A 25,294-nucleotide genomic window follows, 5' to 3' on the forward strand; every position below is an offset into this window, starting at 1 on the left:
AGGCTCCCTGAAGTACCACAACCACTGCAACATATGTAAGGCTACCTGAAGTACCACAACCGCTGCAACATATGTAAGGCTACCTGAAGTACCACAACCGCTGCAACATATGTAAGGCTACCTGAAGTACCACAACCGCTGCAACATATGTAAGGCTCCCTGAAGTACCACAACCACTGCAACATATGTAAGGCTACCTGAAGTACCACAACCAGTGCAACATATGTAAGGCTCCCTGAAGTACCACAACCGCTGCAACATATGTAAGGCTACCTACCTAAAGTACCACAACCACTGCAACATATGTAAGGCTACCTGAAGTACCACAACAGCTGCAACATATGCAAGGCTACCTGAAGTACCACAACCGCTGCAACATATGCAAGGCTACCTGAAGTACCACAACAGCTGCAACATATGCAAGGCTACCTGAAGTACCACAACCGCTGCAACATATGTAAGGCTACCTGAAGTACCACAACTGCTCCAACATATGCAAGGCTACCTGAAGTACCACAACCGCTGCAACATATGCAAGGCTACCTGAAGTACCACAACCGCTGCAACATATGCAAGGCTACCTGAAGTACCACAACCGCTGCAACATATGTAAGGCTACCTGAAGTACCACAACTGCTCCAACATATGCAAGGCTACCTGAAGTACCACAACCGCTGCAACATATGCAAGGCTACCTGAAGTACCACAACAGCTGCAACATATGCAAGGCTACCTGAAGTACCACAACCGCTGCAACATATGTAAGGCTACCTGAAGTACCACAACTGCTCCAACATATGCAAGGCTACCTGAAGTACCACAACACCTGTAACATATGTAAGGCTACCTACCTAAAGTACCACAACCACTGCAACATATGTAAGGCTACCTGAAGTACCACAACACCTGCAACATATGTAAGGCTACCTGAAGTACCACAACACCTGCAACATATGTAAGGCTACTACCTAAAGTACCACAACAACATATGTAAGGCTACCTGAAGTACAGCAACAGCTGCAACATATGTAAGGCTACCTGAAGTACCACAACTGCTGCAACATATGTAAGGCTACCTAAAGTATGACAACAGCTACAACATATGTAAGGCTACCTAAAGTACCACAACAGTACCAGCACTATGCAGAACCACAAACAAGAAATGTGAATGCTTCTTGTTGACGACACTGTTTAGTTTACATAATGTAGGAACAAAAGGGTCAGATGAATATCTACTGTACTGAACATCCAATTTAAGGCTTGTCAACAGTTGCCCTCAGCACGACAACCAAAAGTGCAGTTGGCTGAAAGTCACCAGTTAACACAGTCACTGGTTAACCTGAAGCACCTGCAGGAAAGCAGTCGTGTTGTTACTGCAGTCAAACAGTGGACACGTCTGTTTTGCTATGGTTTACAGCTTAGACAACATGCTTCCTCAAAATGTTGTGAAACGGTGTGCAACGACCTTCGAGGTACGTCTTCTCTCGTTTGGTGTGTGTGTGAGATGTGTTACCCAACCAGAAGTAATATGCACCAGCAGTGTATATAAACCCCGCCGTCCAACTAAAGTCCTTTACAAATGCATCCACTTCAGCTTGGTGTAGGCAGCAACTGAAGACAGTGCAAGTATTTTATAGTATTAAATACATATTTCAACCGAGTTCACGCCCAGCTCAGACAGGCTGGCTGGGGGTTTAGTCCAATCAGATTGTGGCTCATTTGTGAACAGCCTCTCAGAGCCAATCGAGGACTCACCTATTTCATCTAGCCCCAGGTCAGTCCCACCTACATTAGTTAATCCTTACTGGTTGTATTTGAGACCTTTCTGACGAGGATTGATCGCTGTTATTGTCTGAAAAAATATATATCTGTCGCGACTGACAACTCGACTACTTTTTGGGAGTAGCTGATCAGGAACACTTTGTCATTTCCCTTCATGCACTTGCGTACATGAAATGAAACGAAATGCCATTTCCCCCAGCCCACAGCAGTACAACACAAAGACAAAAACACATCCAACAACTACAAGAACACACATATCCAAACTAACACACATACCCAAACTAAACAAAAATCACTGTCCAAGTGAACGAACGCCAGCCAGGATGACTGTTGGAACGGCCGGTCTGCATGGGCTAGCAGTTAGCTTAGCCTGCCCTGCCTCCGCATCTTGTCAGACCGCCCTCGGCGTTTCCTCCTCAGGCACAGCTCCAGGCAGGGCCGTGGTCCCCGGGCTCACTGGACGAAGCAGACCAAGCTCTCCCAGCCTATCCAGCGCCAGCTCTCCCAGCCAGACACCCCTGACACACCTCCCCGCACTCCTCACGACGACATCAAAACACCACAGTCAACGCCAGGTGAGGCCGCCCTTGGTGTTATCGGAACTGCCGGTCTGCATGGGCTAGCAGTTAGCTTAGCCTGCCCTGCTCTCCCAGCCGATCCAGCGCCAGCTCTCCCAGCCATCAAACGAAGACACAAACTTAAGACGCAGACATGGACAAAAGACACTGCATGGACGGTACTGGGTGAGGCCGCTGTAAATGTGAATTTGCACCGCCATTTTCCGACACCGGCACTGGGTGAGGCCGCTGCAAACGCAAATTCGCACAGCCATCTTCCGACACCGGAAGCGGATGATGACTACTAAAATACAGCAGTTGTGAATGCCATAGTATCTACCCACCAACTTAAGGCAGTTGTGCTGATGTCTGCATGGCCAGCTTGAACACTAGGATGCTACAGGACCCTTGCTTGGTCACTGCCATGTTTGCCTGCTATTATCAGGGCCAAAGGGGATCCAGCATGGTACTGAACAGGGGTTTCTATTTGTCTAGTCACTAAGTGAATACCAATTAAGAGGGTACACAACTAGAGAAGGCATCATGAAGATGACAACTGTGACAGTCATGAATTAAGCAAAGTCTAGGTTAAAAAGAAAGTAGGCCACATGATTCACGTGTGCCTTCTTTCTAAAAGAAAGATATTACAAATGCTGCCAACCTGAGGACACAGAGAAGTACAGCAGCTGAGCAAATACATGTCTTTATAACTGGTTCTACAAACTGAGTGAATTAATACTGCCACCTGGCCTGACCACCTACCCATTTGCCCCAGACACTGTTATGTAACACCTGAATAAAAAACGACCTTTTCTTGGCTGGTGACAACATAAATCCACTTCTATAGCCTTTCTTGGAATGATGTGACATCAAGAACTTGCATGTTGTTGTTCTCTCTCTCTTCTCTGTTCTTTGCACACAAACACACACAGTTCAATACTTACACCTGCAGCAGGGGGTTTTTGTAGCATAGGTAGAACTGCAGTTGAAGAAGCTGCACACCTTCCTGGTCCGTCTGAAGACTGAAGGGGCGGACAAGAATCTCTCCCTGCAGCAAAGAGCAGGGGGATGACACCGGACACCGGGATGTTCGATTCAGAGGGACAGAAAAGGGAGGGAGGGAAGGAGAAAGTCAGAGAGAAAGAGATACAGACAGAGCGTGAGAAGAAATCACAGAGACAAGAGCCTCGGAGTCTTTAGGTCTCTTTTAATAACACACAATTCAACACTACTATATATATATATATATATATATATATATATATATATATATATAAATTTTAAAAAAATTTGCCCCCTTTTCTCCCCAATTGTACCTGGCCAATTACCCCGCTCTTTGGAGCCATCCCAGTCGCTGCTCCATCCCCTCTGCTGATCCGGGGAGGGCTGCAGACTACCACATGCCTCCTCCCATACATGTGGAGTCACCAGCCATTTCTTTTCACCTGACAGTGAGGCGTTTCACCAGGGCGACATAGTGTGTGGGAGAATCACGCTATTCCCCCCAGTTCCCCCTCCCCCCGAACAGGCGCCCCGACTGACCAGAGGCGGCACTAGTGCAGCGACCAGGACACATACCCACATCCAGCTTCCCACCCGCAGACACGGCCAATTGTGTCTGTAGGGACGCCCGACCAAGCCGGAGGTAACACGGGGATTCGAAATGGCGATCCCTGTGTTGGCAGGCTCAAAACTACAACATTGAGCACAACCACAAGAAGCTGGATTGTACTGTGCAGCAAATGACAGGTGCAGCAGCATCTGCATCACTGATGAAAAAAAACACTATTCAGAATGACAACTAGCCAGTCTCTGCTGAAGCAAACATTTTAACTTGTGTGGATTTTTGTCCTTCGCCTGGTCCTCGTGCGAGTCTGCATGCAAGGCCAGACGAGGGTGACAGTGTGCACCTCCTGCCCATGTACTGATCTGTCTGTTGCCTCTGACATACTGCTGATCGCCGCTTGTCTGTGCGTGTGTGTATGGTCTGGGTAGATTGTAAAACTGAATTGCCCCTGTGGGATAAATGAAGTGGTCTGAATCTGAAATAAAAGCTTCACGGTGAATTCACTGAACCACTGCTCGGGTCGATTTAGTTTACCGAGTGGGTTTATACACTCTCAATACTCAGAAAACCAGACGTGTGTAGCATCAAGTCTTTGTTAGTGTTCATATCGTTCTACAGAAGCTGAATACGTGGAGCTGCTTCATGAAGTCATGCAGCAGTATCTGCAGGCACACAGCGGAGGAGGCAGCACGCCTGCTCACCCTGCAACACGGAGCTGTAACTCTGGTGAACTTGATTTCTCCTTCAGTCACAACTGGTCAACCTTTGCTTGTGAATCAAGTAGATTTTTTTAGACTTTGGGGGTGGCGATGGAAAAAAACTTGGCTTTTGTCTCCTGTCCCTTGCTTAGTCACATCAGTACTGGTCTTGTGTGTTCAGCCATTATATGGCAAGTACTGGCACGCCGCACCAGCTGGTTGGTGTACAGACTGAACAAGAAACTGTTGCCGCTAATAACACGACAAGTCCTGCAAGCTATCTTCATTGACTCTGTGGTGCCTAATAATCTGCGATGGCGAGGCATCTAATATATTAGACGCTGCCACAGTTTTCCACAAGCGACCTTTAGTTACCCAGAATGCCCAACGTAACGCTGCAGGACCAGTGGTGAACCTGAATGTTCTGAACAACAAATCCTTCAGTTACACTGGAGATGTCGTCACAAACACTTTATAATGGCACTGCTGGTCGTCATGGGAAAAAAGCATCTGTGAAGAACCTGCAGACCAGACTACTGACTGTAGTCAAGACCATCAACCCTACGTGGGGTTTGCTTAAAATGTGCATAGGAAGACGTGCAACCTTTCAGACAAGAACTTTTTTTCCCAATATATTCAATGCAACTTTAAAGAAACAGATTGAAAGAATCTTACGGCTCACAAAATATTTTTCTGTACTTCTGTCACACAAGGCTCACTGCAAATGCTTTATTTCCATGACATGTGTGCTGACACATGCTGAGCTCATTTCAAGTGTGGATGAGTCAATCATTTACTGCTACGTCAACTTGAGAATCTGTTTTGGTGCTGAAAGACATCAACAGTAGACATACAACCACACAAAACATACAAGCAGCATCCACGTTTAGACTAACTGCACCTCTTGTTGCTAGGAAGTAACACTCAGTTTCACCTTATATCAAGTAACATGATGTTTAGTAATCTAGTTCAGAGTTTTCACCGTGTAAGACAGTGAGCCTCCCTTCAGACAGCATCAAGTCACCATGGCCTCCCCCATTTTATTAAACACCATAATAATAATAATAATCTAATTTGTTTTAAAATAAAGGGCTGTAACCATAAAGGATTTGAAAATGTTTATTTTGAACACTCAGTCCTAATACGTGGACTATGATGCTTGCGGATGACATTGTGATCTGTAGTGAGAGTAGAGAGCAGGTGGAGGAGAGCCTGGAGAGGTGGAGGTATGCACTGGAGAGAAGAGGAATGAAAGTCAGTAGGCGCAAGATGGAATACCTATGTGTGAATGAGAAGGAGGACAGCGGAATGGTGAGGATGCAAGGAGTGGAGGTGTAAAGCAACGGAGGTGTAAAGTAACAGGGAATGCAGAAGAGAGGTGAAGAAGAGAGTGCAGGCAGGGTGGAGTGGGTGGAGAAGAGTGTCAGGAGTGATGTGTGACAGAAGGGTACCAGCAAGATTAAAGGGAAGGTTTACAAGATGGTTGTGAGACCAGCTATGTTGTATGGTTTGGAGACAGTGGCACTGACGAAAAGACAGGAGGAGGAGGTGGCAGAGGTGAAGATGATAAGATTTTCACTGGGAGTGATGAAGAAGGACAGGATTAGGAATGATTACATTAGAGGGACCCCTCAGTTTGGACGGTTTGGAGACAAAGCAAGAGAGACAAGACTGAGATGGTTTGGACATGTGTGGAGGAGAGATGCTGGGAATATTGGGAGAAGGATGCTGAATATGGAGCTGCCAGGGAAGAGGAGAAGAGGAAGGCCAAACAGGAGGTTTAAGGATGTGGTGAGGGAGGACATGCAGGTGGCTGGTGAGACAGAGGAAGATGTAGAAGACAGGAAGAGATGGAAACAGATGATCAATCTGCTGTGGCGCCCCCCCAACGGGAGCAGCCTGTAGTAGTAGTGATAGTAGTAGTAGTAGTAGTAGTAGTAGTCCTAATACAATCTCCCACATTTTAATAAAAATCGATAAAAGCGATTAAGAATTAGCAAATAGGTCAATGTGCATTTGTGTGTTTCTGAACTAAAAAAAAATAAATTTGAACATCATCTTTTAACAAAACAGAACTGAGAACATGAAAATACACACAACCCACTGGTGTTTAATGCTGCGTCCTGACACCTGCAACCTGTAAGGTTTAAAACGCGCCGTGGGGAAGATACATATTGTTCACTCTTTTTAACCTACCATGGATAGCCTTCATTGCCTTCGCTACCTAAACGGGAACAGTGAGTCTGCGTCCAAGAAAATCCTCATTCTAAACACACATCGTCATCATTTCTGCAGGCTTCCGGCATTTTCTTGCATTTCCTTGCTTTTTTTCCACGCCTCACCTAAAACTCTTCAGTGCCTGCCAGGAGGGGTCAAGCCTCACACTTTGAAAACCACTGATCTAGTTAACACACGGCAACTTGTGGAACACCTCCACAAGGTAGCTTCATTAAATGTGTAGCAATGGCAAATTAATAGAGTACACAAAGTCAACAACATGAGCATCTTCCATGATCAGCCATGTTATGAGTGGCGGCGCAGCTTCTCCGGCAGGCCACTGTTTCGGCTGTACACCAACCAGCTGGTGCAGCATGGCAGCAGCATCTGTGATCAAGTAGCCAATCACAAGTCAAAGCCAGTATTTTCTTGTTGCTGATGGACATCACAGCCACGAGCCAGACACAACACGAGCTGTGCAGATGCACATGCTACTTCACAATGACTGCACAACACATTTAGATCACAGAATAACTTTCTAGAAATGACAGATGCCCAGACAAAGTTTGAATATATCTGCAGTAATTGTACCACATCTCAACCATTCGTCCTCTACTCGCATTTGCCTGTTAGAAATACCTGAGATTCTTCTCCACCTCCCTGTTCTCAAACTTCTCGCCCTGGTTGAGAAGCCTCAGAATACCCTTCTCAAATGACTCTGTGCACTGCTCTTTGGGAAGCTGGAGACAGGTGGGAGGGAAGAAGAGAGACAACTAAGACAAGATAAGATAAGTTATTTTCATTGTTTACATACAACAAAATTTCGTTTGCTGACTCGCAGACCACCAACACTAGACAAGGTAAATGGTTAAAAAACAAGATAAAGGACAAACAACATTTAGTATAAACGAGGTAGTAAAAATAAGTGAGTAGCAAAAATGATAAGTAAAGTAAATGAGGCATGGTGTCATGTCTCAGGTCCAAGGATAGAGGATGTCGTACATTGTTGTATATTGTACTGACTGTAAAGCCCTTCAGGACTACCTGGGAATTTTAGGCGACTCAAATAAACCTGACTTGACTTAAAGCTCCTATTTGTCCAAGTGAATCTTTTTTTAAACGGACTGAAGACAGCCTGGTGAAACGTTTAACCATAAAAATGTAGAAACAGGCAGAAACAGGATGAGAAACAAGAATCAGCTTGAAAACGTTACTCGTAGTCTATATGTAATCAGAGAATTTACCTGAAAGCTAGCTTTGGTCCATCACATCTGAGTGCAGAAACCTAAAAGCCACATTTCATGCCATACTTCTACTTCCAAGTAAAGTTCTTTCTTTTGCTAAAGCAAGGCCAGAGAAGGACCTCTAAGAGACACCAACATGCAGCCTAAAACATCCACAGCTGCATCTTTGCAGCACCATCAACAGTGGGCAATACACCAGTTATCATGCTGGATGAATGAAAGCTTGACATGAAAGAACAAGTACCTTCAGCAAGAAGTTCTCCAGTTCCATGTGGGTTTTGGTGACATTACTAAACGAAGAGTCTGACCACTTCACCTGAAACACAGAACCATAAATGTTCTCTTACCACATAGAGGAAAGACAAAAAACATGCAAGGACAGGGGGTTTAGGAGACAATTGCACAAGCCAAACCATCACTCAAATACATTCATTTCTGGGGCATTTTTCATACACATCATAGTAAAATCACATAAGAAATCCACGGGGTTCACGCTATGGCCTTTTTACTAATGGCGCACTGTGCCACAAACATTTTGAAAGTTACTGGCACAAATGAAGAAACCACTGGCCTGGAATTTCTGTTCATGTTAATGATATACTCTCACTGATAAAACATTTTTTCTTTTGGATTTCCCCCCTTTTTCTCCTCAATTGTATTTGGCCAATTACCCCACTCTTCTGAGCTGTCCCAGTCGCTGCTCCACCCCTCCTGCAGACTACCACATGTCTCCTCCGATACGTGTGGAGTCACCAGCTGCTTCTTTTCACCTGACAGTGAGGAGTTTCCCCCGCTCCAGTTCAACCTAGATGACTCGTCACTGGTATACTGTCAGTTCATTGGACAACTACTCCCCGGGGAAAGGAATAGGGAAAGTTAAGGGAGTCCTACGTGGACACAACCTACAACTTTTGTTTCCTTGTGGAACCGGAAATCTGCGGCTCACAGGCTCAAACCGGGCTGTGGTTTGTGTAGTGAACAGTAGCTTTTTTTACGGTTTGGTTTTGCATCCCAGATAGATAAGATAAGATGCTTTATTTGTTCCTGTGGGGTAACTAGTTTGCAGGCTTCCAGGGTAAAAATGCACATTACAATCACCCCCCCAACACACACACACACACACACACACACACACACACACACACACACACACACACACGGTTTGCATGTATCCAACACATTAGACCAATAAAAACAATAAAATATAAACAGAAAGGGAAGCCAGAATGGATTCCAGCCTTCCATCTGGGCTACACACTTGCTTATTTCTTTTAAGAAATACCTAAAACTTTTCTTTTCAAGGCATACCTGGATGGTCCCTTAGTGATAATGTGACATAGACTTGAGGCTCTGTCCAGGTAGTCTGGAATGCTCTACTATCTGCATCACACTACGGGTGAGCGACCTGCTGCACACTGACACTAACTGCACTGACACAACATGCACTCTTGGTCTGACGTCACTGCTACGCAGTGCACCACGAAGAGGGTAGGCTGACCCGTGAATATATCTGCAAACTGCTGACACTTTTAAGTTGCTTTGGGTAACTGAGGATAATTGATGTGCTATTTAAGAATTGTGTAAAAATGTAAACCAACGAACATATACTACCAAGTCATGACACTGGCTGGTTTATTTGTGCATATGTGTTGTGTCTACCTTGACGTGTTTGGGGAAGGAACGTACCTCAAAGTTGTATTCCTTGTCTGTTTTTCTCTGAAAGATACTTTTCAGCAAAATCCCCTCTAAATGCACTGCTGGAGTACAACAGAAGACGTGGTTATTACAATGGTATTACAGAAAAATACTGCAAATAACAAACATGTAATGAAAACACAGCAAGATGTTTATAGGGATCGAGAACAAAACTATCCAAACATTTAGAGTTCTGTACTTTCTAAACTACTTTGTTTATACTATACATATTTTAATTGACTTACGTGAAATGTTGTCACTATTTTGTCTTTATCTTTAAATATTCTCTACAAAGTTTCAGATTCTAACTAGTCCTATGTGCTTTCACCTAGCAACCCTATTAAAATATCAAAATGTTGGGGTCCGCGATGGCGTAGCGGTCTAAGCATCGGCTTGGTGTCGATGCAGTTGCCCACTGGGGACTGGGGTTCGCGCCCCGGTCTCGTCAGATCCGACTATGGCCGGACTCGATGAAGCAGCAATCATTGGCAACGCTGTCTTCGGGAGGGGGGCGGAGTCGGCTTGTGTTCGTCATGTGAATGCGTCTCTGTGTGTGTCGGAAAAACAGTGGTTCGGCTTGGATTCGCCTTGTCACGAAAGTGGGGAGGCGTCTCCTTCGAGACTGCCGGCCGGAGAGATGCAGTTGGCGAACGCATGCAATACGAGGGTGGGTGTTAGAATTAAAATAGGGACCAATTGGCCACTAAATTGGGAGAAAAAAGGGAAATAAATTTAAAAAAAATATATATCAAAATGTTTAGCAAACTTAAGATTCTATATTTTCAAATTATGTATACCTTTTAAAATCTACTACTACTACTACTACTACTACTACTACTACTATATACCAAAGGCTCAGTGTATTCGGTTTTTACCGAGTTTCACCGAAAAATACCCAGACTTTTAAACTGATTTTCAGCCGGATTTTATGTTTCCACGGATCCAATAGTTGTTCCTTTTCATGTGAGGTTATGTAACAGTGTCCTCTTGTGGGGAAAGTCGGCATGCTGGATGGCTTTGAAAAATAAAAACCGAAAACGCTGAGCCTTATAACATATTTAAAATATACCTAATATTAATCATATTTAATATTTATAATATTAATATTTATAAATACTTAATATTTAAATATACCTCTGTATACCTTTTAAAATATTTTTTATTTAATCTTTACAATAGAAATCAATCAACTAAGTGACATCTTCACTACAATAATAGTTAATATAGGTGATAGTTAATATAGTTTGATCATTCAACTTAAATGATAATGAAACGTAATACCTGTCAATAAACACTGTGTCTACATGAACTGATTCAACCTCCTGTGATGTTCTTACCTGGATTTTTTTTTTTAATATAAATTTATTTCTGATTTTTCCCTTTTTCTCCCAATTTAGTGGCCAATCGATCCCTATTTTAGTTCAAACACCCACCCTCGTAATGCATGTGTTCGCCAACTGCATCTCTCCAGCCGGTAGTCTCGAAGGAGACACCTCGCCACTTTCGTGACAAGGTGACTCCAGGCCGAACCACTGCTTTTTCCGACACACACAGAGACGCATTCATGTGACGAACACAAGCCGACTCCGCCCCCCTCCCAAAGACAGCGCTTTGACAGTGTTTTACCTTGTTCTGTGAAGCGGATCTGACATTGTCCTATATTTTTTTGTAGTTTGTTGTTTTATCTTGACTATGTGCATTGTTTTATCCTGTTGTGTAAGGCACCTTGTAACGTTGTTTAGAAAGGTGCAATATAAATAAAGTTTAATATTATTATTATTGTGCATACAGTCTGCAACACTGGCGCTGCACATTGTCGTCATCACATAGCTCATTCCTGATGATGGGAACCAAATACCTTACTTTGTTCAGCACATTTAGCGCTTGGTCCGCCATAACGAATTAAGGAAAATTTTGCCTCTGATCCTCCTTGATTTTAGCAATCATGACAGCAGTATTTTTTGAGTTAAATTTACTGTCATACTGCACACCATAACTTGAGCAGACTGAGTAGTTGCTGTAGGCCACCACTATAAGGAGACAGGACTACGTCATCAGCGTACATGAGACGGTTCATAAGACTATCCCCCACCATACGTACATATAGTCTTTCACTCTTAACTTTTTAGAGATCATCCATATACAGACTAAAGAGAACAGGTGACAGTATTCCACCTTGTCAGACCCCGTTGGTCACTAGGAAGGGTGCAGATATACTCTTACCCCATCTAGCTCGCATGGTATTAATGCGAATACCAAAATCGCAAGATCCTTATCAAATATGGGGGACCCCCCGCTCAGTTTAACAAACAATTTACCATGATTAATTCGATCAAGTGCTTTGGATGCATCCAGGAAACATATAAATATTGTAGTGTTATGTCTTCTATACTTACTAACAACTTCATTCAGTGCAAATATACACAAATCTGTGCTCTGTTTATTTTTAAAACCAAATTAATTGTCAGTGGCTATTATGTATTCTTGAAACCTATCCAAGGGAATTCGTTCTAATACTTTGGAAAGTATGCTAGCCAGAGCAACTGGTCTGTAATTTTCTATGCTGGATATTTTACCAGTTTTGTCTTTGACTACTAGCACTAGTAAGACGGACAACATATAAGCAGGTAGTATGCCATGCATTAACAATACAGAAAAACATATAGCGGGAGTCCGGGTGGCATAGCAGTCTATTCCCGTTGCCTATCAACACGGGGATCGCCGGTTCGAATCCCCGTGTTACCTCCGGCTTGGTCAGGCATCCCTGCGTGTGGGAAGCTGGATATGGGTATGTGTCCTGGTCACTGCACTAGTGCCTCCTCTGATCGGTCAGGGCGCCTGTTCAGGGGGAAGGGGGAACAGCGTGATCCTCCCACACGCTACGTTCCCCTGGTGAAACTCCTCACTGTCAGGTGAAAAGAAGCAGCTGGCAACTCCACATGTATCGGAGGAGGCATGTGGTAGTCTGCAGCCCTCCCCGGATCAGTAGAGGGGGTGGAGCAGTGAACGGGACGGCTCGGAAGAGTGGGGTAATTGGACGGGTACTATTGGGAAGAAAAAGGGGGGGGGGAATCCAAAGAGGGAGAAAAACACATAGCAAGTAACACTGAGATTCTACTATCTGCAGCGGAAAACGAAATACAGAAAAGTAAAGCGAGTTGAGTCAAGTTGAGCCAGTACCATGCAGAGGAAAAGGCGTAAGAGTTTCACATCTGTGTGATATTATTGTCATTCTTCTATGCGTCTTTAATGTGACACAAATCTCGATGTACTTTTTCTTTTCATTTTTTCCCCCAAAGGTCTTGATGTCATGTTTTCTAAATAAAGGAACAAATCATCTCATCCCAAATGCACTTTTCTCTTTTATTTCAATTCCACTTTTCTGTGCAGCACTGTAACTCTGACTATTAGCCTGTGGGCCTATTATTCTTATCATTATTGTTATTATTATTGTTGTTGTTATTATTCTTATTGTTGTTGTTATTATTATTATCATTGTTATTATTAGCCACCAGACTGAACACAGATTTAAACCACCGCAGATAAGAAACAAAAATTAGTTTCTTGCTGTGATGTGTTTGCATTTGATTGTGTATGTTTGTGCAAGTATCTAGGCGTGTGTGTGTGTGTGTGTGTGTGTGTGTATGTGTGTGTGTTTTTACCTTCTTTTTGTGTGACCTTGAAGCTGGGTTGTGTGGGGCCTGAGCGCCTGCTCTGGCCAGAGGCCTGCGAGGTGGTGCACTCCCCCAGCCTCAGTCCAAATCCAGGTGACAGGTGGTCTTTTTTCTGGCACCTCTGCTGGTTGGGAGGCAACACAAAAATCCAGAAACAATTACTGGTTCTGTTGCAACATTTAATTAAATTCAAACAACCCCCTATTCATGTAATGGCAAAAATATTTAGCAGAAAATTAAAAAAAAAAGTTTTTCTTGTTTTCCTTCAAGCTGCTTGTAAGCACTGCAAGTATTGCCAACTTTACCAGTGCAGGCCAGGGTTTGGTTGCCAACAAGAATTTCTAAAGGAAACTGATGTGACAACTGTGTCCACATTTCATAAATTAGTTGATGAGGAAAGAGAAGTTAAACTGTCATGTCACAGTAAGAAATATCTGTAGTGCTTGTTCAATGCCATTTTGACCATGAGAATAGTTTTGGTATCACATTATCACACTATTAATGTTCCATTACCGTTCATCTGTTTGCATTTCCCCGATCTGATCTGACATGTAGATCTGATCTGACCTGTAGATCTGATCTTTCCTGTAGATCTGATCTGACTTGGAGATCTGATCTGACCTGTACATCTGATCTGACCTGCAGAACTGACCTGACCTGTAGACCTGATCTGATCTGATCTGTAGATCTGATCTGACCTGTAGACCTGATCTGACCTGGAGCTCTGACCTGACCTGTACATCTGATCTGACCTGGAGATCTGATCTGACCTGACCTGTAGATCTGACCTGACCTGGAGATCTGATCTGACCTGTAGATCTGATCTGATCTGATCTGTAGACCTGATCTGACCTGTAAATCTGATCTGACCTGGAGTTCTGATCTGACCTGGAGATCTGATCTGGCCTGTAGATCTGATATGACCTGTAGATCTGACCTGACCTGTAGATCTGATCTGACCTGCAGATCTGATCTGAAGCTCTGATCTGACCTGTACATCTGATCTGACCTGACCTGTAGATCTGACCTGGAGATCTGACCTGGCCTGGAGATCTGATCTGACCTGGAGATCTGATTGGTTGATGGGACTAGAAGTGAGGATGTTGGACTATGCATCAGTTCCCCATTTAGCACTGGCTACCTATCAGACTCAATGAATCAGCAAGGGTTACTGGCCAGGCAGTTCCGTGTAGGCTGCTGGTGAAAACTAACACAATGCATGTATAACTAACTGCATCAAACCACATGGCCAGTGCTAAAAGACAAAGCTGACAGTGAAAATAGAAATTTCAAGTCCAACTCTGGCCTCACCAATTTCGTTTTATTTTATTTCCACCCCCCCCTCCTTTTTTTTCTCTCCAGTTATATCCGGCCAATTACCCCACTCTTCCGAGCCCTCCCGGTCACTGCTCCACCCCCTCTGCTGATTCGGGGAGGGCTGCAGACTACCACATGCCTCCTCCAATACATGTGGAGTCACCAGTGAGGAGTTTCACCAGGGGGACGTAGGGCGTGGGCAGATCACGCTATTCCCCTCAGTTCCCCCTCCCCCCTGAACAGGCTCCCTGACCGACCAGAGGAGGTGCTAGTGCAGCGACCAGGACACATACGCACATCCGGCTTCCCACCCGCAGACACGGCCGATTGTGTCTGTAGCGACCAAGCCAATTTTGTTTTATTTTACTTGACCATACCAATGCTTAACCGAATTATTTGCTATGCTGTCAGACAGTAGCCATCAGCAAGGTGGCTACTGTAAAGTGACACTCTGAAACACAGCACAGCCTTCAATGACAACTACTCAACCAAACCATCCATCCAGCCATTGTCCAAGCCGCTTATCCCAATTGGGGTTGCAGGATGCTGAAGTCTATCCCAGCAGTCATTGGGCGGCAGGTGGAGAGACACGCTGGACAGGCTGCCAGGCCATCACAGGCCCGACACATTCACACACCCAGGGACAATTTAGTACGGCCAATTCACCTGACCTACATGTCTCTGGACTGTGGGAGGAAACCGGAGCACCCGGAAGAAACCCACACAGACACGGAGAGAAACATGCAAACTCGACACAGAGGACGACCCCCAAGGTTGGACAACCCTGGGGTTCGAACCCTGGACCTTCTTGCTGTTAGGCAACTACGCTAACCACTGGGCCACCGTGCCAACCTCAACCAAACCAGAGTTGCAAACAGACAATTGTTAATTTGATCACAGCATACAATCATTATGTTACTACCATCCACAAAACTACCTCTGCACAAGAATCAGAAATACTTGATTACTCTTCAAGGAGAAACTGGGTGCAAAATGCAATGGCAGCATCTCTATGTGTTATGTGAAATTGAGCAAAAGCCAAGAACCCTTTCACATATTCTGAGTTCTTAAAACTTCTTCCACCATATTGATTGCACATCTTTTTAAGTCACTATGACGAGACAAAGAAAACGATTATGGATCTGTTGAATTTAGCACAATAGCCAGACAGAAGCGCAGTGAGAAAAGTAAAGGTTTTGGCAGAGGACCACCTGTCCACTCTGCTCTCTCATCTGAAGAAAGCTGATTCCATGTCACTTGCCATTGGTTGTGATGGGAGTGACATGGAGCAGAGTGTTCTTTTCAGGAAGACATGCTTTGTTTGTTCCCCTTGCACGGGCAAACGATTAGCAAAATAATTTTTAATGAAGTGACCCAGTTCTTTGGAAAAAAAAAGAGGCTTGGATATGGGCAAAGTCGTGTCTATCATCACTGATACAGCTCCATGCATGATTGGATAACAGAGAGGTCTGGTAAGCAGCTTATCTGCAGTTAACCCAGCACTAATGGCATCACTACATCATTCACAAATCAGTGGTGTGAGAGTGGAGAACACCATGTTTACAGTGATGGGTTTGTTAACCTGATTCGTGAGAGCTCCAGGCTGCAACACTGCCTCTTCAGAGCCATGAGATGTCAGCGGAACATCACATCCTACTGCTGCACAACCATATGTGCTGGCTGAGCAAGGGCTGAGTGCTGGAGAGTGTAGTATGAACGTTTGTGTTTTTCTAGGCAGCCAGCAGAACCAAAAGATGCATGCTTTCTGGATTTTCTGAGTAACTGCAAGGAAATGGCATATGTGAATTTTTTTTGTGTGTGACATTATGTCTCATCTAAATTATCTCCTATTGGGGTTAAGTAAAGGAGTAGTACCTTTCCTAGATAGCCTTTCGTGGCATCCTATGTGAAGTGCAAAATATAGCCTCTCCATGGTGAATGACCGTCCATGCAGCGTGAAGAGCCAAACCCTCCTCGCGGTAATCCCGTTAACGTTGTCAGTAGACAACAGAGCAGAACACGGTGGATCTAGAGGAGTAAACCTCGATAATAAATCCTGTTATTCCTATGGGCAGCAGTAGTCCTAGGTGCATTCATCAATAGTCTGATGTTATGGACGGGGGGACATCGTGGCTTTGCAGATGATCAGTGAATCTTGACAATGGAAAGGCACAAAATCTCCAGTTAGTGGAGAACCATAGAACTGAATGAGGAGTAGCGCCCCATGCTTTAAACAAACATGCGCAACTGAAAACCTATTGGGGCGTCCTGATGGACGACTTAGGTGAGGTGAGGTACATAAAAAAAAACACACTGTCGCAGACATGTATGAGGCCAGCCACTGAAGCATTCTGCTCAACGCTGGCCCTATTTGAGTGACAGCTACAGAAAAGAAAGCTGCACTTAAGAGCAAAGCTTCATTCATCAAAGGACTGTAGTGAAAAACTGACAAGCCCACAACTTAAAAGAGTGTGGCTGTATGTGCTGAAATGCATGAAGATCAATCTGTTCTGTGGAAACACTGGTAAAACTGTCTTATTCATTTACTTCAATTCTAGGCATTTCGGGGGGGGGGGTGATTCACTGGGATAGATCTTTAGTTGATTTTAAGCATCGGCTTTGTGTCGATGCAGTTGCCCACTGGGGACCGGGATTCGCGCCCCGGTCTCGTCAGATCCGACTATGGCCGGACTCCATGAAGCAGCAATAATTGGCAATGCTGTCTTCGGGAGTGGGGCCGAGTTGGCTTGTGTTCGTCACATGAATGCGTCTCTGTGTGTCAGAAAAAGCAGTGGTTCGGCCTGGAGTCACCTTGTCACGAAAGTGGGGAGGCGTCTCCTTCGAGACTGCCGGCCGGAGAGATGCAGTTGGCGAACACATGCAGTACGAGGGTGGGTGTTTGAACTAAAATAGGGATCGATTGGCCACTAAATTGGGAGAACAAGGGAAATATCAGAAATAAATTTCTTTAAAAAAAAAATATTCTAGATTGCCGATCGTCAAAGTCGATCATTTTCAAAATTTTACCAAGAAAGTCCAAATCTGCCGAAGTCAAGTTGTGTGATTGTTCTTTAAGTTCTGAAATGTGTTGGGGAACAAATTATGTTTCCTCACAGTATTTCTGAAAGTGTGTAAAACTGCAATAAAATATTTGAAGTGATGGTTACGGCAATAGTAAATGTGGATTCTGTTTGATTTATGATAATATGATACGACAAATTAAGTTTGGGTGGAAGTGGTACATGTTCGTGAGAATCCTCCATGGACAAATTATGTACAACAGAGGCTCATCATGAGAATCTATACCTTGTTGCGTAGGCCTTACAGGACCAGCTTCATACTGTATCCATCAAGTACAATAGATGTGCTTGACTTTTCCTGAGCAACACTGATCCAGAGACAATGAACATAACATCACAGTGCCTACTGACACAATAGTTACAAGGATGACACAAACACCAAACATGTGAAGAGACAATAATGCAAAGCACAAGGTGACTCTGCACTGAACTGTGTGGACTGTTTCACTTACTAAGTGTTAATGACCAAAACTAGGGCTGTCACCATATTAGAGTTCCACTACACAATTACACGGCAAAAAGAATTCACGATATTAATATTTTTGCGTGGGTTTCCTCTGGGGGCTCCGGTTTCCTCCCACAGTCTAAAGACATGTAAGTTAGGTGAATTGGCGGTACTACATTGTCCCCAGGAATGAATGGGTGTGTGTGTGAGTAGGCCCTGTGATGGCCTGGCGGCCTGTCCAGGGTGTCTCCCCGCCTGCCGCCCAATGATCGCTGGAATAGGCTCCAGCATCCCCGCGACCCTGAGAGCAGGATAAGCAGTTAAGACAATAGATGGACTTTTTGGATTTTTTTTTGTGCCCCTTTTTCTCCCCAATTGTAACTGGCCAATTACCCCACTCTTCCGAGCCATCCCGGTCACTGCTCCACCCCCTCTGCCGATCCAAGGAGGGCTGCACACTACCACATGCCTCCTCCGATACATGTGGAGTTGCCAGCGGCTTCTTTTCACCTGACAGTGAGGAGTTTCACAAGGGGGACATAGCGTGTGGGAGGATCACGCTATTCCCCCCAGTCCCCCCCCCGAACCCCGACCCTAACACCCTATTGTCTACCTCTTGCAATGAGCCATCGCCCAAGCTTGCAAAGACATCGTTAACCAATTGGTGTCTAAATTCAGGGTTATCCAGGTTCTACACTTTTCTCAGACAAATGTCCGCACTAAAAAAAATTCCCTGGGTGTATAAAACAAATTTGTACGTACAAACAATTGACGAATGAGACCCATTGTTTTTTTTCCAAAATGGCATCATAGACCTATGAATCACATTCTAGACCTCTTTGATGAGTTTGGTAATGTTTTATCTTATCATAACTGTTCTTATGGAGGTTTATGACTTTCCTTTGGCTGTTACCATATAAACACTATATTTCAAACAAGGCAAAAGAAATTCATTTCAAGCTTCTGCACAAAATATACCCAAATAATGCTCTTATAGCAAAGTTCATGGATATTGGTAAGATGGCGCCGTGATGGTAGACTCCATACAGCACTCTCTAATATTTTCTATGTGTTTGTTTATTCTCTGTGTCCTGTTACTCAAACCCAGTTACTTTCAGTAGAGAGGAACTGCTTTACATTAGGCAGTTAACTCCAGATTAAATTATTCACCAGTTTTCACAAACCTGGGACATTTTTTTTTTGGAGATCTTAGAGGAACAGCGTCTCTCTGTGAGACATGGAGGCAATGCCGACGGAGGAAGTGGGCCGGTGCACTGGTGAGGCTCTGACAGTGAGGATTTCGATCTGCACTCCCAGCGATTCATCTGGCAAATCTCTGCTCCATGCCCAACAAAGTGGACAAGCTGCTTCTCCTCAACAGGATGAACAAGGACTTTGCATGTTCTGCTGCCCTTTGTTTCACTGGAACCTGGTTCAGCAAATCCACCCCAACAGTGGATTACATCTGCCAGGCTTCCACCTACACTGAGCAGATCGAATAATGGCGCTATCGGGAAAAGCGACGGGTGGAGGAATTTGCTTCTACATAAACGAAGGTTGGTGTACAGATGTCACAGTGTTAAGTAAACACTGCAGCCCGAACTTGGAGTCAATGTTCTTAAACTGCAAGCCATTTTATTCACCATGAGAGTTTTCATCCTTCATCCTGGTCGATGTTTACATCCCACCTCAGGCCAGCATGAATGGCACACTGCAAACCCTGACCGACCAGATTACCAGCTTGGAGGCTTGCGAGGGTCTGAGGACAGGATGTTGTGAGACAAATTTGTGATATTGGTCTATACAAATAAAATTGACTCGACTTGGAACAAAAACATACAGACTCACTTTTCCTAGTCCTCGGGGACTTTAACAGAACAAAATTAAACCATGAACTACCAAAACACAGACAGCATATCACTTGTCCCCCCAGGGAAAATAACACACTGCACCACTGCTACACAATTCTTAAAGATGCATATTGCTCTGTTCCCTGGGAAGCTTTGGAGCACACTGATCACTTCTTGGTGCATCTTATTCCAACCTTTGGATAGGAACTAAAATCTGCAAAGCCTGTGGTTAAAACAGTGAAGAAATGGCCCAGCGAAGAAAAGCAGGAACTGCAAAACTGTTTTGACTGCACCAATTGGAGTGCATTTGAAGCTGCAACTGGCAATCTGGATGAACTAACTGTGACACTGTGGCATCTTACATCAGCTTTGTGAAGACCCGTGTGCTTACCAAGACCTTCTGCACATACAACAATAACAAGCCATGGTTCACAGACAAACTAGGACGACTTTGGCAGGCCAAGATGGATGCCTATGGCAGTGGCGACAGCCCTATACAAGCAGGCCAGAAACTCAGTGACAAAGGAGAGCAGAGTGGCTAAAAGAAGCTATACTGAAAAGCTGAAAAAATGGCTTTTAGCCAATGACCCTTCGTCAGTGTAGGGCAGGAGGGGGGGGGGGGTTCAAGACATCACAAACTAAAGAAAACCATATCCCCCCACTCTGAGGCAACAAACAAAGACCTGGCTGATGACCTGAATATCTTCTATTACAGATTTGAGAGGAACAAATTGACACCCCTCTACCACTCCAGCCCAACAAAAACACCCCCATCAGACCTCTGGCAAACCCCCAACCCCCCCCCCGCCCCGATACTCGGGCTGCACTCAAGATAAATGTAGAGGGTGTGAGCCGACTTTTCTAGAGACACAAGACCAGGAAAGCACTGGGTTCAGATGGTGCCTCCCCATCTTAAAGCCTGTCCTGACCAACTGGCTCCAATCTCCACACAGATCTTCAACAGATCCCTGGAGTTGTGTGAAATCCCCTCCTGCTTCAAACGCCCCACCATCATCCCGGTTTTCAAGAAACCCTCCATCGCAGGACTGAATTACTACAGGCCAGTCGCTCTGACATCTGTGATCATGAAGTCTTACGAACGACTGAAGTTTGCCCACCTGAAGAGCATCACGGGACAACTGCTGGAGCCCCTACAGTTTGCCTTCTGGTCAAACAGGTCAGTGGATGATGCAATCAACATGGGACTGCACTACATCCTACAACATCTTGACTGCCTGATGACATATGCAAGGATCCTGTTTGTGGACTTCAGTTCAGCGCTCAACATCAATCCTCTCCTCCAAACTCTCCCAGCTCACTACATATCCCATCATCTGTCAGTGGAGCACCAACTTCCTGACATGCAGGAAACAGCAGGTGAGGTTGGGGGAAGTCACTTCTGGTATACGGACAGTCAGCACTGGTGCTCCCCAGAGGTGTCCTCTCCCCACTGTTCTTCTCCATCTACACTTACGACTGCACCTCAAAGGACCCAGTGGTTAAACTCCTGAAGTTTACAGACGACACTAGTCATCGAACTCATCCAGGATGGTGAATAATCTCTGTATCGGTGGTAGGTTGAGCAGCTGGTGCTCTGGTGCAGTCAGAACAACTCAGAACTGAACATGCTTTAGACTGCGGAGATGACAGTGGACTTTGGGTGACACCCCTCAGCACTGCTCCCCCTCACAATATCCAACAGCCCTGTGTCAACTGCGGAGACCTTCAAGTTTCTGGGAACTACCATTTCCAAAGACTTGAAGTGGAGACCAACATCAACTCCATCCTCAAAAAGGCTCAGCAGAGGATGTTCTTTCTGCAGCAATTGAGGAAATTTGGTCTGCCACAGGAGCTACTGAGCCAGTTCTACACCACAGTCACTGACTCTGTCCTGTGCACATCCATCACGGTCTGGTTCGAAGCAGCAACAAAACAGGACAGGAACAGACTTCAACGAACAGTAAAGACAGCAGAAAAAAAATCACTGGCGCTCCCCTGCCCACCCTGCAGGACTTGTACACCGCTAGAGTCCGAAAACAGGTGGGCAGAAAAAGCACAGACCCCCCACACCCAGGACACAGTCTGTTTGAACTCCTACTCTCTGGCAAGCACTACAGAGCGATGGGCACCAAAACCACCAGATACAGGAACAGTCCCCCCCCCCCACAGGCCGTCTCTCTCATGAACACTTAACAGTATGGAATAAAAACTTATGTAAATATGACGCTTTGTAAATAGCTCCCTTTGGTCAAGATGTCTTGGCTACATATCTACGATGTGCACAACCTCTTTAAACCAGATGTGCAATACAAATGTTTGTGCAATACAAATGTACAGTTGTAAATACACATTCAACTGCTGCATACTGGTTACAAATTATTGCCTTTATTGTTGTGGCTGTAACATAGGTAAATAACATAGTATGAAGTTGTGAGGTGGGTAGTAGGTGAATATATAATGCATACTTCTGGTATATAAGATAATACAGTGTAATATAGTGTAATATAGGGGGAGTATATAACACTGTATATGGGCACGATGGGTGTGGAGTTGTGGTCTGGTATAATGTATAGTGTAGGGGTAATATAGTATATAAGCAATATGGCATAATATATGGGCAGAGGTTGTTGATTACTCAACCATAACAAAACTCTGTATAATAGTGACATATCTGTTGTGCTTACAATGTCATGTTGTTGTTCCAATTATTTGGGTTATTTTCCCTTTTTTGTTTGTTGACGTTTTCTTTTCTTTTTTTCTGTGTGAGTGATGTCGTCCAATGCTAGAAGCCGCTGTGTAGCGGAGGTGGTCCCATATCCATAATGACGCAGTTGAGTAAAATTATATCATAACAGATATGCACAATGGCAAAAACTACAAAACTGAGACCCAGATTGTAAAAATCTTCAATGACTCTTTACTATAGAAATGGCTGGGCCAAAGTGAATTAAAAAATCTTCTGCATTACACTTTCCAATTGATAAAAGCCAATGCAAAGCTGTCTTTTCAAATGTGAATTAATCTAACAGCTTCAGGCAATGCTCGAGACACAATCATTAGAGTAAATATGAAGTTTAATATATGACTTGTGTATACGACGTGTTCTCAAATCATTTAACCCCAAAAAAAATCCAGAATTAAACAACCCCAATGAGCTAACCTCGACATCTGGAGTGTGCAGGTTTAATTTAGGCCACAATGAAATATAGCAAAATGTGCCAATCACAAAATGTGGGTTTGAGTGTCAGACCTGGCCTTTAGTAGCGTAAAAGCATTATTTTGTGTTGTTGACGCGAAGGATTTTCCGTCTTCATTTAAAAAGTTGGATGATTAGTTCACAGACCTAATGACCCTGTGCACGAACAAGAAACCACGACAATTACTGCGTCTTACCACAGTTGTCTCTCCCTATGTAACGACATAGATTAGCTTCACGGGCCGTTTCATAACTCCCCAGTCAGATTTTATATATATATATATAAATATATATATATAAATATATATATATATATATATATATATATATATATACACACATATATATACACACACACATATATATATATATCCCTGTCCCATGTGCACTATAAACCTGACGGTCACGGGACTATAAGCCACTCGCTAACGTTAGCTGTGAGCTAGCTAGCTTTGCTAGCATAGGCTACTAGGTCAGCTAAGCTAAGCTATTCACAAGGGCATTTGCAGGCTAGCAGAGGAGCGTGTAGCATAGCAGCTAGCATCGGCGTGTGAACGAGCTCTGGTAGCCTCACCCTCCTCCTCCTCCTCCTGCTGCTGCACACACCAGAGCTAAGATGGTGCAGGTTTTCCCGTGAACCCGACCCCTGCGTAAAGCCCGCCGGCCATGGCGGTTTATCGGAAGCCTTACCGCCAGCTGGGCATTGACTCTTGGATGAGTCTGTCGTCTTCCCTCCGCTATGGCCAGGTCGATTTTGTCCAGCTGCCCCCGGACCGCCTCCCGCTGGTGGAAAGGGAAGGCGGGGTGCAGCGAGGCCATGGTGAAGAGCAGAGCCAGTTGTTCCAGGGGTCCGGTGGCTGCCTCGCCGGCGGGCAGCCCGCACGCCGGTTCTGCCTTGCCGAACGCGGCTCCTTCCTGGCACACCCGCTGGCGCGAGGGAGGCTGAGAGGGGTCCCGAAATGGAGGCCGCGGGTGGCCGTAGCTTTTGGAGAACAAGGCGGGATCTACATGGCTCAGGATCATGAAGAGTATCCCAGCACATTCCCTACTTTCGGACCCGAGCAGGGAGAGGTAAACCAACAATTTGGACCGGATGACAGGGTCGATCACGTCCGTTAAAATCCCCAAATCATTCGGGCTGTTCGCCCGGACTTCGAAGTCCCGCAGGACATGGTAGTCTTTCTTCGCCAGGTCTTCCAAATAGGATCCTAAAAAGCGGAGCTCCAGGGGCTGGCACATATGCAGCAGCCCGCACATGAACTCCACCCGCCTGGCAGGGCTGAGGTGCAGGCCGAACCACTCGAACACGGCTTCCTTCTCCAGCTGGGCTGCGTGCCCGGGGGACGCGTCCCAGCTGCCGGACGCTGGGTGGCCAGAGAACGCCCTGGAAATATTCTCCCGGTCCGTCCGTTCCAGGAACTCGCCCTCCGCTGTTTCGACGCCTCCTTCCTTATCCGTTATAATCGGCAGCTTCATTTCCAGCATTATCGGCACAGCATGAGAGGATTCAAGGCTTAAATCACGGGCAAGTGTACATCGTCTTGCCGGCGGAACCGTTTCCTGCCGCGGAACCCGGGGAAGTCCTACCAGCCGTTTACGGTGTCTCTGAAAGTAATCAGTGTCAAGGCGACGGAACTGTTTTTCATTGGTCCTGTCACTCATCATAAGCCCCGCCCCGCAACGCCGCTTTACATCACAAGCCCCGCCTCGCAACGCCGCTTTACATCATAAGTCCCGCCCCGCCCCTTCACATCATAAGTCCCGCCCCGCCCCGCCCCTTCACATCATAAGTCCCGCCCCGCCCCGCCACATCATAAACCCCGCCCCGCCGCTTCACATCATAAGCCCGCCCCGCAACGCCGCTTTACATGATAAGCCCCGCCCCGCCGTTTACATCATAAGCCTCGCCTCGGCGCTTCACATCATAAGCCCCGCCCCGCCGCTCTACATCACAAGCCCCGCCTCACCGATT

The 25,294-nt window shown here is 45.3% G+C and overlaps 1 protein-coding gene across 1 annotated transcript in view; it reads right to left on the bottom strand.

Annotated features, from left to right (window-relative positions):
* zcchc2 (zinc finger, CCHC domain containing 2) overlaps positions 1-24,892 on the bottom strand; it is a 55,047-nt gene extending 30,155 nt beyond the window's left edge. Inside the window, exons 1-6 of the mRNA XM_056299465.1 lie at positions 24,013-24,892; positions 13,423-13,555; positions 9,752-9,822; positions 8,310-8,381; positions 7,461-7,561; positions 3,284-3,387 (exon numbers count right to left, since the gene is read on the bottom strand). Coding sequence (XP_056155440.1) covers positions 3,284-3,387; positions 7,461-7,561; positions 8,310-8,381; positions 9,752-9,822; positions 13,423-13,555; positions 24,013-24,807 — 1,276 coding nt within the window. The 5' untranslated portion in view covers positions 24,808-24,892. The remainder of the gene's footprint in view (positions 1-3,283; positions 3,388-7,460; positions 7,562-8,309; positions 8,382-9,751; positions 9,823-13,422; positions 13,556-24,012) is intronic.
* Between the last annotated feature and the right edge of the window lie 402 nt (positions 24,893-25,294).

Source organism: Lampris incognitus, chromosome 19 (genome assembly GCF_029633865.1).
Source record: "Lampris incognitus isolate fLamInc1 chromosome 19, fLamInc1.hap2, whole genome shotgun sequence".
NCBI lineage: Eukaryota > Metazoa > Chordata > Actinopteri > Lampriformes > Lampridae > Lampris > Lampris incognitus.